A 14,270-nucleotide genomic window follows, 5' to 3' on the forward strand; every position below is an offset into this window, starting at 1 on the left:
TTTAAAGACGCTTCCATTTATTTTATTATCAATGGCAGCTATCAAACAATTTTGAATTCAAATACTATTACCTCAAGACACATTTTCGATAAACATCATATATTTTATCAAACATTCACTAACCCCTGTAGGAGGAAAATTTATTTGTCAAGCATTACACTGCAATCCAGATGTTACCCTCGAAAAAGAACATCATTATTGAAAATTGAACCTTATGTATATGAAATAAGGTGTATTTTATATATTGAATGGTCCATGGGATAGAAAAGATGAGATTTAGTATGAACTTATGTTTTGGACGTCATAAGCCGATTGCTCTTGAGTTGTACATTTCGAGAGCTTTGCGTTGCAAATGGTTTTTCACTTATTTATTTGCAAACTATCTTGTGTATTAAAACCCTTATATGTCGACTTTTTTATATTGAAATTACAGATAATTCATGTAAAATAACTGTAAATTATACATTACAGGGTAGAATATTCCATTCCTCTTCCAAAGATTTGTTGTTTTTTCGTTTTACGGTTTTTATGTAACGCTGTTTACATGTTTATTATTAAACATATATAACCTATTTCAATCGATCAAGAATTTCAGATAAATATACCTTAGATTATATAACTCTGCTATTTTGTGCACAAGAAATATTACTTGATTAATATATCATTATTTATAAAAAAATATATACAGACGAATTGATGACTTCCTTCTTTTTGAAGTCGGTTGAAAACAACAATATTCTACCTCACTACTTATATCCACTTTAATTCTTACTTTCATTTAATTTTTAAATTAAAACCCTTTTTTATTACACAGTATTTTTTATCTGTACGAAAAATGTTCTTTTGAGAATTCAAAGACTGCACGGACATATTTCAACAGAAATAATTACAGCATACCGATAGGGGCCGGACCGACCCCAGCGATGTCAGGAATTTCACTTAGAACTTTAGACACGCCAGGGTTAACAGTGAAATTCGCTCGCTATTATTCTCTTTAAAATATAAAAAAGTGAAAAACATGTTTTTTTTAACTTTTCTACGAAGACTGATAATCGTACTTATTAATAAATAAATTGTTTATAAAATCACTAAATAATTATATCTGGTAACACTAGTCCACAAACATAAAAATAGGACTAATGTATAATATTAACATTAATTAAAAATTATTGATATATAAATTTAAATAATTGTAGTAACTAATATGATTGTATTTTTTAAATGTTGAAAAAGAGTAACTACTGAGCCGGTTCTTCTCGTTAGAATCTACTTTCCGTACCGGTGGTAGCATAACTTAACTGTAAAATGACGATTCAAAAGTGCTTGTAAAAGCCTGCTTGAATAAAGTTTATTTAGATTTTATTATATCTTTTAAAAAAAAATTCTTTCATTCAAAAAAAAACATATAGGTACCAACTTATTCAGATACTAATAAACTATTTGAATTGCCTTGTAGATCAACAATATATGATCAAAATTTAAAAACTGAATACATTAACTGTATTAAAAAAAAACACCATTTAAATAAACAATATAACCCTCAAATTCTGTCGGTGATCAGAAAGGCCCCTTCATAGCGGTATTAAATGCCCATCCTTTGTATCCCTAGCGAGGATTGATAGACCCGGCTCATGAGGATTTAGATGGGGTATAGATTTTTTTTAACAGTTTTTCTCTGTTATTTATGGTATATTTAAAATTGTGAATGTGTCTTACTTAACGATCACATTTTTTTTTATTATCAAGAGGAACTATGCTAAATTATTTCTAGTTACAATTCGATGTAGATATTATAATTTTACACAATTTCCTTCTGAGGTTTTGCTATTACAGATTATAATCTATCCATATGTGAAATTTCATTCAAATCCGTTCAGCCGTTCTGAAGTGACTGAGTTACAAACATCCATCCATTCAAAAATTAACAATGTCCTTGCAATGAAACCTCACAGGTTGAATTAAACATATATATGTAATCCATTCCCAATTTCACCGCCATGGGGATGAATTTTCAAAAAAACATTGTCATTAAATATAGAGTTAAACCTGTATTTTCGTATCTCGACTTCCGTTAACTTCCAAGAATAAACGAATTTTCATCCTATTGTATTCATATTTTTTAGGAGATGAATTGTCAATAAAGTTAACTGTCTTTAACTCGTTACGTAATACTAAATATTGATTTCTAACACAAGATGGGACGAATTTTCATACAAAGTTTCATCACCCATTTTTCAAAATTCGTCCCAGTAGTGCTAATTTACACCCCGTTACAACCAAACGAGTATTCTGCTGTTTGTCAGTACGTCATATCAAAACAGACCGACCGGGGAGACCACAATTTTGCCATATTTTTGCTCGTAAATAATGAAAGAATATAAAAAAACAATCTCGTCTAAAAAAATCTTAATCAACATACATCATTCAACGTTCCGTTACTGAGACAATGCCCTAACAAATAAGGGATTTGAGTTAAACCCGGTCATTACCGCGAGAGAGGCAGGATCAACTCCCCTCCATGGGTATTTGTGACCCCATCGAGTAATCTTTCCATATTATGTAACAATTTATTACGAAACTCGTAATGAATTAGGTATCTTATTATTTTTATTTGTATTAGAATTTATGATACATATTTAACTAGTAGACGCACGCGGGTTTGTTCGCGTTTTAGGGTGTTGGTTGTCATGCGTCAAGATAAAAAGTAGCCTATGTCCTTGTTTGGAGTTCAAGTTTGCTTCATACCTTTGACGACCTCTGTGGTCGAGTGGTATCTACACCGGTTTCATGGGTAAACCACTCCTAGGTTCCGGGCTCGATTCCCGGCCCAGTCGATGTAGATTATCATTAGTTTTCTATATTGTCTTGCGTTTGGGTATTTGTGGTACCGTCGTTACTTCTGATTTTCCATAATACAAGTGCTTTAGCTACTTACATTGGGATCAGAGTAATGTAGGTGAGGTTGTCTCATATTTATTATAATATGAAATTTTATTAGATTTAATTGATTATGGTTTGTTCATTAGTAAAATTGACTTTTTACCATTATTATATTACACGATATGAAAAGTAAAAATGTAGAATTAGTCGTTAATTGTGTACTACAAAGGTTTCCTTTCCTTTGGGGTAAAAATACATATAAATAGAAATAGCTCCCTATCGCGCCATTCGTCGCTATAGATTTTCGCATTAGTTCAACCCGAAAAAGCAAGTGCATGTAAATCGACGTGTCAAATTGACGAATATTTTAGGTCATATGATATTACGAGTGATAAGGTTTTTGTAAATATCATATTCGCATAAATATTTATAATTTAGGATAGCGTATTTAATTCGGATGAGATCGGTTTTACTAATATTGCCGATGCTACGTTGTTTCGTATTATACGTTTCGCGATTATTTCCTTTACACGAGATGAATTGTAAACTAAAAGTTAATTTTCTTGCCTGGCTTTAAACCAGGTTTTAGATATCTGCCTATTTAATCTTCATATAGCTATGTATGCTTGTATATTACTTTATCGATTCCAGATAAGGTTACGGACACGAAATTATTTATTATCCGATTATTTCAACAGTTTAAGATATGAATGTTTGATTATATTGAATTGTAAAAGAGAAGAGCCGAGATAACCCAGTGGTTAGAACTGTTAAAACCTAACTACACCAACAGCCTGTAAATTTCCCACTGCTGGGCTAAGGCCTCCTCGCCCTTTGTGTAGAAGGTTTTGGAACATGTTCCATTACGCTGTTCCAATGCGGGTTGGTGGAATACATATGTGGCAAAATTTATATGAAATTACACAAGGAAGAACTTGGTGGTAGGGCTTTGTGCAAGCCCGCCTGGGTAGGTACCACCCACAGAGACTGTAACTACAGGCACAAGGGACATGGCATCTTAGTTCCGAAGGTTGGTGGCGCATAGACGATGTAAGGAATAGTTAATATTTCTTACAGCGTCATTGTCTATGGATGATGGTAACCACTTACCATCAGATGGCCCACATGCTCGTTCGCCAACCTATTCCATAAAAAAAAAGAATTAACATTTTTCTGACAGTTAACACGTTTGATGAGGTATCATTTTGCTATTCCTTCGATATGGGGCGTTTAAGACTTCGTATGAAAACTATCATAATACCGATACGGGGCAAGACCTACGCTATATTTAATTACTAGACCCCGTAACGTTTGAAAAGCTGAACCTCGATATGATTTAATCGAAATTTATCCCTTTACAAGATTATACAAGATTTTTTAATACTTTACATCAGTTATATAATTTAATCGTTTAAAAATTAGCATTTATTGCATTTTTCAGTAACAACTGCGAAGGAAAATCAAGTATTAAAAGTAAAGTTTTGATTGAGTCAATTAATGTTGTTAAGGGTACCGCAGGTCTGTTGCGGGATTCAAGGCGTTGATTAATTGTGCTGTTTTAAACCGTCATCCTGTAATTAATTATACACTGATTGAATGTAAGTGCATTTGGCTGTTACTATTTTTTCCGTAGACCTTTGAAAACATTTGAAAGGTTTTAATTTTATGACATTGTCTTTACTTGACTTTTTTTCATAATTAATTACTGATAAACGCATTATAATAATATATTTATGTGGATGGGTTAAATTTAAAATGAATTTATTATATACTATCTGAATCTGCGGCTTTGCCATAGCCTTTTTAAACATTGTCGTATTGATTATACAGACGATAAAAAAGCGTGAAATTAATAATTGTGGACTTACAGGCAGGATATATTACATACATATGTAATAGTATTTAACTAATATGATTGTATTTTTAAATGTTGAGAAAGAGTAGCTACTGAGTTTGTTACCGGTTCTTCTCGGTAGAATCTACTTTCCGATATATACATAGTTGTTAAATGACGATTAAAAGGTGTTTCGTACTACTTCGTGCTACTTGAATAAAGTATATTTTGATTTGATTTGATTTAACATATATTTTAGATACACCCATAAAAAAATTAAATATTAGCGCAACTAAAACACAGAATTGGCAATTACTATTGACGCTCAGTGTTGTCAGTCGAAACTGAGATACATCAATCAATCAAAAATAATCATTATTAGCGCCCAGTGTTGCTAGTTGACAATTCATTTCATCATTCATCATCATCATCATTCATCATCAGCCCGTTTTTGTCCACTGCTGGACATAGGCCTCTCCCAGTGCACGCCACTGTGGTCTTTCTCCGGCTACTCGCATCCAGCTCCTGCCTGCCGCCTTGCGTATATCGTCACTCCACCGTGCCTGAGGACGTCCTACACTACGTTTGCCGAGACGCGTTTAGACCACCGACGACGGCCCACTACCATCAACCCTTGCGCAACATCACGCCGCCCAGCAACGGACCACACCGATCTTTCATTATAATTTCTGTGTCTCTTAGAATTAAGAAAAGTATTAATATAATTTTATAATAATTCGGTTCTGAGGGCATTCTGTGTTTCAACCTCAACACATGGAGTAGTCTAATTAAATTAGTATTAATAAAGAAGTTTGTAAATTAAAATAAATTCACTTTAAAGTATCGGTTTTTTTTAAGTCCTTCAGCTGTGAACGACATTATTCTCTTAACATTTTTGTTGAGATAAATCAAACAACGTTGTCTTAAATTTTCGATTATTACGAATTATTAAGAAATCGTTGGCGGTAGTTGTAAATAATATTTCTTTTATACTTTAAATAGACAAACGTCACCTCAGTCTACCCGTGACCACGAACGCTGTAAAGTGCTCGAAACGTTGGGACGTTTAAGATTATTAATATACGCGATTCAAATCCGTTCTAACTAGTTTTATTTCAATACATCAAACAAACAAATAGAAAAGAAATACACTATAGACGAATCTAGTATCGGGATTTCGGAGGTCCCCTGAGATCGGGGGACTGCGCTCAGTGCGGCCTTATGATAAAGAAGTTTTGTGTGAAAGAGTTATTTCGTTATTAACTCACAATAGTTACAATAATGGCAGCCCAGAGATATGACGTCATAATTGACGGTATCCGTGGTCGAGTGCTGTGTACACCGGTTTTCATAGTATTCCCGGCCGAGTCGATGTAGATTATCATTAGTTTTCTATGTTGTCTTGGGTCTGTGTTTGTGGTATCGTCGTTACTTTTGATTTTCCATAGCACGAGTGCTAGCTATTTACATTTGGATCAGAGTAATGTATGTGATGTTGTCTTATATTTAAAAAAAAATTGATTTTGCCTTTTGATAGTCAAAAATCTACCACCTCAGATCTATGAAGAACTAGCAAAATAAATCGTTTTTTTAATTTGCCATTTTTGCGGTACGGGGCTTATTAGACCCCGTAACGTTTAAGAAACTATAATTCGATGTGATGTGATCGAATCTTATATCTTCATGGTCAAGGAGACCCCGTATTACTTAATACGAGGTTTTCAATAGGCATCATATAAATATATTTATCCAGCAGACGTTACATTCTCCGTAATACAGAGAAGTCTATGTTTTTCTTAGCCGCATCGCAAGGGAGACGCATACGAGGCGTATTAGACCTCATTCCACTTTTACTGCTGAGTTTAGGCCTCTTCTCTTCTTAAAAATAAATTTTGTATCCAAAGATCACATTATGCAGACTTACACTTAACTGCGTGCGTCATATCTTATGATGATATCTTAATAATAAACACAAATTAAGTACAAGAAAATTCAGCGGTACTTTTCTGGTGTTGAACCCAATATCTTCGAATAATATTCATGTGTTATAACTACTGGGGTTAAGGGTTGTGGCTTGTGAATTGAATTTAATGCAATGATTTATTAATAAAGATATGACAGTCTAAAGTTACATCATAATCGTGTCAGCTTATCGCGACGTCCGGGGGCGTGTGGAGGAAATTACGGGTATCATTGGGGGTAGATAACTAGATAGACTATGTCATAGACTGTGTCAATAATATATATTTTAATAGGGTATTGTTACTTTTTTCATATAAGTACAAAATATATTTGTATGTATTTTTCGTTTAAAAATATTGAAATATATTCATAGTTATTCGTTCGAAATGAAAAATTAAAGTATTTAAATCATAATAATGTTCTATATTCAAATTTGCTGAGGATATTGTTATTGTTTTTTTTTAATAGTTAGGGTAAGCTACTGGTATAGGCTCTTTGTGGTACCTATCCAGACGGGCTTGCACAAAGCCCTACCATCAAGTAAAAATTGAACAAAAAGAAAAACCGACTTCAAACAAAACACTATTTTAAAACAAATGAATATAAAATAATTGCGTAGTCAAAATATTTTTTAGACACCGACTCCAAATATTAGATTTAGTTATAATTATTGCTAAATTATAACTACATTATGTAATCGTAAATCGATTTTTTAATAGTCTAATATTTTTCAGTTCATTTTAATCAGGAGGACCCTCGAAAGAGCTGTAATCGACCTCAGTAAAAAAACTTTGCAAAAGAGCTACTATATGTCGTGCATCATATGACATCACATCACATACACAAAATTAGATTAAAGACAGTGAGAAATTCTGCCCCATATTGCACCCTAACTGAGAGCCGTTTAGGAGTTCCATCACTACATAGTACACAAAAGAAATGTTTAGTGAACCTGTACTTCTCTCCATAAAATCTACGAAGGGGAGTATAAATACATATAATTATGTTGAAAGAACTATTTCGTAACTCCTAGTAATTGAGGAATTACACCTTCCATCATCAGCTCAGCAGCATAACATTATGATTGTCAAGCGCAAATGCCAATATAAATCCAGAAAATATGTAAAATATGTAAAACGCGGTATATGTGCCTATAAAATAGATACATAGATACATGCAGGTTTCCACGATGTATGCCTTCACCGCCGAGCACGAGATGAATTATAAACACAAATTAAGCACATGAATATTCAGTGGATCCTACCTGGGTTTCAACCCGCGATCATCGGTCAAAATACACGCGTACTGACCACTCCATCTCGGGTTTAATAATTTAATATACGACGAAGCGAAATAGACAAAAAATATACTTACAGTCATAATAGAGGTTGCCAACACCGGATGTTAGTTTCGGAGTACTCTGACCGGAAAGTGAAGCCATCCTTTCACCCTATGAACAAAGAAGCAAATTCAAATATATGTACTATATATAGAAATAAAAAAACACAATTCACGACTGAAGCATATAAGCTTGGCAAATTATATGATGTTATTATCATTGTTATAGTTTTTTTATGTGTTTTAAGATTCTTCGCATGAACGCTTACTTGCAATACATTTCTTTGTTAAAACGCAATTATTGATATTAGCAGATATTGTTTTACACGATCAATACGTAAATGAACACTTTAATAATCTTAAATAAAACCCATTTAGTCTTTATCGGAATATAAAGTACAAATAGCACGGAATGTCTGTAAAACGGTTTTTTTATTTTTTCGTTTTTATTTCAAAATGTAACTATTTTTTATATAATTATTCATAGTTCAAAAAGAATATGACGTGATGTCAGAATACGCGCCATCTTGGTTATGTTTGTGACGTCATAAAATGTCGTAAACTGAGCACGAAATAGAATCATCAAAAGAATACTATGACGTCATCTCAACTAAATTTAAATTATTTTTATACATCTTTATTTTTAGATTGTAACCGTTTCGTATTATTTCTATATTAGCTTTAAAAACCACTTATAAAGAATTAAAACCGTGTTAAATGTTTAGCACTAAACAGTTTAGTTGAAAACACAGTTGTACAGTTAAATGTACCTATCACAAGAAATGCATTACAAATAATTAAATACTCTTACATATTTCATACTATATGGTTAGCCTCAGCTTTACTTTTAAATTTGGAAAATTTTACTGAAAGCACACAAACGGAAACTCCGTAACTTTACGCCCTCGAAGGGTAAATGAAAACCTCCGAGAGTCAAACTATCTCCATATAAATCTACATCTAAATCGATTTAGCGTGAAAATAGATCCTATATAATTAGATAGTTAGATCCTATATAATTACAGTATTGATCTTTTTGAAAAAGATCGTCAACATTTCAAATTATATTTTATTCAATGAGCACTTTGACACGCCACTGCACAGGATAACATAAAATGTCAAACTACCGTCAGTTTACAAATTTCATCAGAAAGTGAAGTAGCTCTCTTTCTCAATTAAACGTGCTTATGTAAATCAACAAAAACTACACGTAATCTGTTTTTTTTACAGTGGTGATAATTGGTCAGTGGCCATAAACGCTGGCGCTGTAAGATTTATTAAGGAATCCCTGCATCACCAATTCGTCGCCAACGTTGGGCAATATTATGTTACTTGTGGTTGTACACTGTCTCGTTTAGCCAGAGTAGGATCGAATCAGACCATTGAATACCATGTCTGTTTTACGGGTTGATTTATTTATATTGCATTCTAATGATTTTCCAAATAAACAGACCGTTAAATATCTAAATATTCACGTGAATTTAAATTGGAGATGTTTGCGGATTCGGTCGAGTTAAAATCTTCAGCCCAATTGAAATGAAAAAACACCAGTTTATTTTCAAGTTTTCGAATATCTGACCGGCAAAGTTATATTCCACGAAATTGGACATAGAACAATGTTCTAATTAGGTCCTATCGTCCTCGCGTTTATAAAGATCATAGTCTTCAGTTGATATGTCTTCCATGAACAGGATGTCGATACACCTTGTGAGAGTTAGTTACACCTGGTAAGTTTAAGCAAGTTTGACATGACCAAACGAAAGCGCGATTCAGAACATAAACAAAAATCTTACAGTCACACGTCAAACAGAAAAAAAATGATAATGGTTCTGTGCTCAAGTTCTAATCTCTTGTTTGCTACTGTAATCTCCACTTAATAATCTACTTCAATCGCGATTTTCTATTTCAGATATCATTTGGCAAATTTTCGGCATGTAAATTAAAAAAAATTATCATCCATCATTCGAGTCCTTTGTCCTTGGTTAGTTACGCAAATAAAAAAAATGTATTGCTAATATATCTGTTCAGGATTTTGACACAAGGCGTCGTCGAGTAAATTTTAACAGTGATCATAATTTCCATGAGATAACATTTTGATTTTTGACAAACGAAGATGGTATTTTCGCATAACGAATGCAACTCAAATACACCGTTTTTTTTTTAAAATACGTTCAAACTTAAGATCGATATGTTCAAATATTTACCGTTATATATTTTAAATGCAACCGATTTGAGACGGCACAATTTTACACACATAGATAGTTAAAAGACAATCCAAAATAATATTGCATATGCAGGGAAGGGTAGTTTGTTTTTACAATGAATTAATATTATGAATTCTAATTACATCATTTTAAAAAAAATATAATTATGTAACTAATATTTACAATAAAAGAATTTATAATCATTTAAATAATAAATTAGTAAGCTACAAAGCAAAAATGTTATGTAACATGCAAGCGCAAGAAAAACAAGATGGCGGTAAATCAATATGGCAGCGATCACAAAATGGCGGCTAAAGTGGACGAACCAATTGTATGTGTTCTGCTATTTGCTTGCAGTAGGAAAAAAAGCCGTCCAGAGTCAGCTTAGACATTGCTAACCTCAATTTCTTATTTTTAGTCTGTAAAAAGAAAAAAATATATGTTAATTTACTAGACTTTTTTATCTGTGAGGTTCTTTCACACAACGAACGGCTGACATCTTTTTTTATCAAAAAATAATCTAATACAGATTATTTAAACAATAATGACAATAAAAAAAAACATTTTACACTAGGTTTCACATTCAACTATACATATTTTTAGTTTACAAATATTTAAGGATATTTTTAAATGCGTTTTTATTTGTTTTTTTTTTTTAATGATTTGTTGTACGTTTAGAAATGGATGAAAAGAAAATGATAATACAGAAACTACGTAAAACTAAATACTTATATACATATATTGAATACATAATACCAACCTTTTGTAAACCGCCGAGTTTTTTAACTATCAATTAATTTATTTTATAATAATTATTTAAGGGGATTAATTTAACACTACTTATATGAGATATTTTTCGTTGAAAAACAGATTACTATGTGACAGAAAGGATCGTTGATAAATTTTAAATTTGGAATGGGATTTTCTCGTAAGAATTCAATTATGTTTTTCATATATAAAGAAATTTTATATGATTTAATGGACAATATTCAGCGGCGTATGCCACGAGAGCTGGTCAGTGACTGAGGTATATATTTCAGGGAGACCTGGGGTCTGAAACGCGCATGCGCTTTGAAAAGGTCGTAGGTGAAGGGGGTTTACTAAAATGGGAGGAGGTACGGAATCAGGTCAACCCCCATTTTGGGATCGATCTGACTGTGGTAAAACGCTCTGATGAATATCGTAGATGATTCGAAATGTTATTACATATCGTAGACGGAGATTTTAATCAAAATATTAGAGATATACATTTCGAATATATTTTAATCAGCGGAATATTGATATGAGATTGCATCCGAAAGATTATTTTTCAATTGCGTTCCAAAACTTACTATCGTTCATCATTTAGGTATTATCATTTTCCCCGTTCGTTTACTACTCCATATTATTGTTAGTTATTTTTACTTTTTCAATGCTGTCGTTTTATCGAGGAATTATTTTCCGTTTTTGCGTTATTTTGTCCAAAACAAAACGGTTAGTTTTCAAAAACGCAATAACGCAAAAAATAACGGGCTACCTTATCATTAAATAAAAAAATCTGAACAATTCTACATGTATTGAATTTTTTTTTTTTCAGGTTTTCTGTAATAAAATGAACATAAGTTTGTGAATATCAGGCGACTGTAATCTGAAGATTAGTGAAAAATATTATATTATTATTGATTCCAACAAATTAGGTCAACCTAACCTTACTGTTTTCGAAATGTCATGGCTGACAAAGAACGCCATTTTGTTTTGTTCAAATCCAGGTTTCTTTCTTTGTTTTCGGAATGACTTTCACGTTTCTGTATTTTATTTAATTCTTACTGTCTTTATTATAATTAAAATCTATCCTAACTTACTTATGCACTAATTAAGATAAATAATATAAAAATAATTAAATATTTAATTACGTTTTTAAAAGAACAAAGGAACAAATGCATGACATTTTATTATCTGTACAAAACATATTTTACGTTACGCTGAAAACATTTTTATTAATTTTGAAACGGTGTAGAATGTTTTTTTTTATGGCAACCCTTTTATTTCTTGTACAAATAGGTATTTTGTACATTGCTCCAGGGTTAGGACATTATCAGGTAGCTTAAATTCTACGTATAGTATATATATATCCTTTTAGAATAGTTGTTGTCGATCGTATTTTAAGGTGTTACCTTTTTAAAAAAAAAAAATATGTATATATATATATTTACTTAAATAATTACGATTTTATGATTTAATTATTTATAAATAATATATTTGATATATTCTTGCTTTGTAATATAGTATAAAAGTCAGCTAATATTTAAATTAGAATATAATAAAATCGAAAAATCTTTAAATAAGATTATTGGTACACGACACAAAATAAAATATATCAGAAAGAAACGCGGTAAGTGTTTTGGTGATTTCTATACAAAATAAAAATATATTTCATTAAAGAAGATACTAAAATTATTGCTGGTACCTCTAAGTAGAACTTGCACTACTATTTAGTAAATATTTTCAATTTAATTCTATAACAGGACAATTTTAAAGTGTCATTTATTTAATGTACATTAATATTATAAATGTGACACTCTCTCTGTCTGTCTGTCAGTTATTCAGTTACAAACCACAGCAGCGAATTCAATGGATTTGGTATGAAGTAAACTTGAAATTAAAGAAAGGACATAGGCTACTTTTTGGCAAACACATGACAAACAACACAAAAACGCGAGCAAAACGGGCGATTAGTAGCATTAAATAAAGTATATTTTAATTGAATTTGACTTGTGTGGGATACGGAACAGTTCTTTATTAATATTGTAAAGGTCATACATGTACATACATACATATACATACAAGTAACGTCAGATCTCGCTTACGTCACAGCTTATAACGCCCACGCAATTGATAACGCTCGGTTTCACGTTTACGAGAGCTATCTATACTATTTTCATGCAGGACTAATATCAAAAGGTTACTTCATATGCCCTTTTCTGTAATATTATTAGTACTAGTATTTCGAAATTGAATGGTACACCTTTAGGAGATATTAACTATAATTGTTTTGTTATTGTTTTTTGTAGATTAAGTTAGTCAGTAGTTATAATTAGTTAATATATATATTTTTAATTTTATAATGTGGATTTTAATAAAGTATATTTTATAGAAATTTTTAATCCTTTTTTTTAAATGTCAACACGAGATAATTGATTAATAATAATATAATTTGACGGAAAAATAAATCAAAAGGAGTTTTAAATCTCGACTGGAATTACAATAATTCCGAACGTTATGGTTTTTGACAGAAATAAAAAAATATGTTTTATTCACAAACGAATTAATTAATAAAAATATGGCAATTCACATACCTTTTTGTAAAATTTAAAATAGTCCCGTGGCAATACAAATATTCGCGATTTATTCGAATACGTCTAAAACTTCTTCTGGATGAATCTTAGCACACTTAGAATCGAACCTACGACTTCCACACTCGCTACCGTTGAACTATCTGTATCTTACAGATCTGTTATCCATTATTTTATCTCAGGATAACACAGTGCCTTACTTGATACGGATAATTTATTATATAATAGAGTGGTCTTCGAATGAAGGTCATTGGCGCGAAGTCACGATCATTGTTCATTCGCGTGGTGTCTGCTGAATCTCGAGGACAGTGGCGGATTTACCAATAGGCTAAGTAGGCTGGAGCCTAGGGCGCCAGATTTTGAGGGGCGGAAAATTTCGACCAAATTTGTTACACATTACGTCCGTAATGCGTATACTCGTCACTGCATAGCGGATTGGAAAAATGATCTAGTAACTGACAGAAATATCACCTAGTTTATAATCATACTAATAACGGGAAAAAACCGATGTAATGAGGACGATAGAACACAAATCATAAATGTTGCAAAAAAAGTAGGGGCGGCAAAAATTTAATAGCCTACTAGCCTACTAGCGCCAGATTTGTAAATCCGCCACTGCTCGAGAGCATATAGAATATACTCTATTCCAATCATAACAGAAAAAAGCCAAATAAACAACTTTTGACAGCAAATATATGCGATGCCATTGGATTGACGAAA

General features: G+C 31.9%; 1 protein-coding gene across 3 annotated transcripts in view; it reads right to left on the reverse strand.

Annotated features, from left to right (window-relative positions):
* LOC124541188 (glutamate decarboxylase) overlaps positions 1–13,702 on the reverse strand; it is a 49,963-nt gene extending 36,261 nt beyond the window's left edge. Inside the window, exons 1-3 of one of the 3 annotated variants that reach the window (XM_047119051.1) lie at positions 13,554–13,702; positions 10,545–10,637; positions 8,051–8,126 (exon numbers count right to left, since the gene is read on the reverse strand). In XM_047119051.1, coding sequence (XP_046975007.1) covers positions 8,051–8,126; positions 10,545–10,610 — 142 coding nt within the window. In that variant the 5' untranslated portion in view covers positions 10,611–10,637; positions 13,554–13,702. Of the gene's footprint in view, positions 1–8,050; positions 8,127–10,544; positions 10,638–10,978; positions 11,228–13,553 lie in introns of those variants that run through there. The other 2 variants (XM_047119052.1, XM_047119054.1) reach the window with 2 other exon arrangements.
* Between the last annotated feature and the right edge of the window lie 568 nt (positions 13,703–14,270).

Source organism: Vanessa cardui, chromosome 27 (assembly GCF_905220365.1).
Source record: "Vanessa cardui chromosome 27, ilVanCard2.1, whole genome shotgun sequence".
Classification (NCBI taxonomy): domain Eukaryota; kingdom Metazoa; phylum Arthropoda; class Insecta; order Lepidoptera; family Nymphalidae; genus Vanessa; species Vanessa cardui.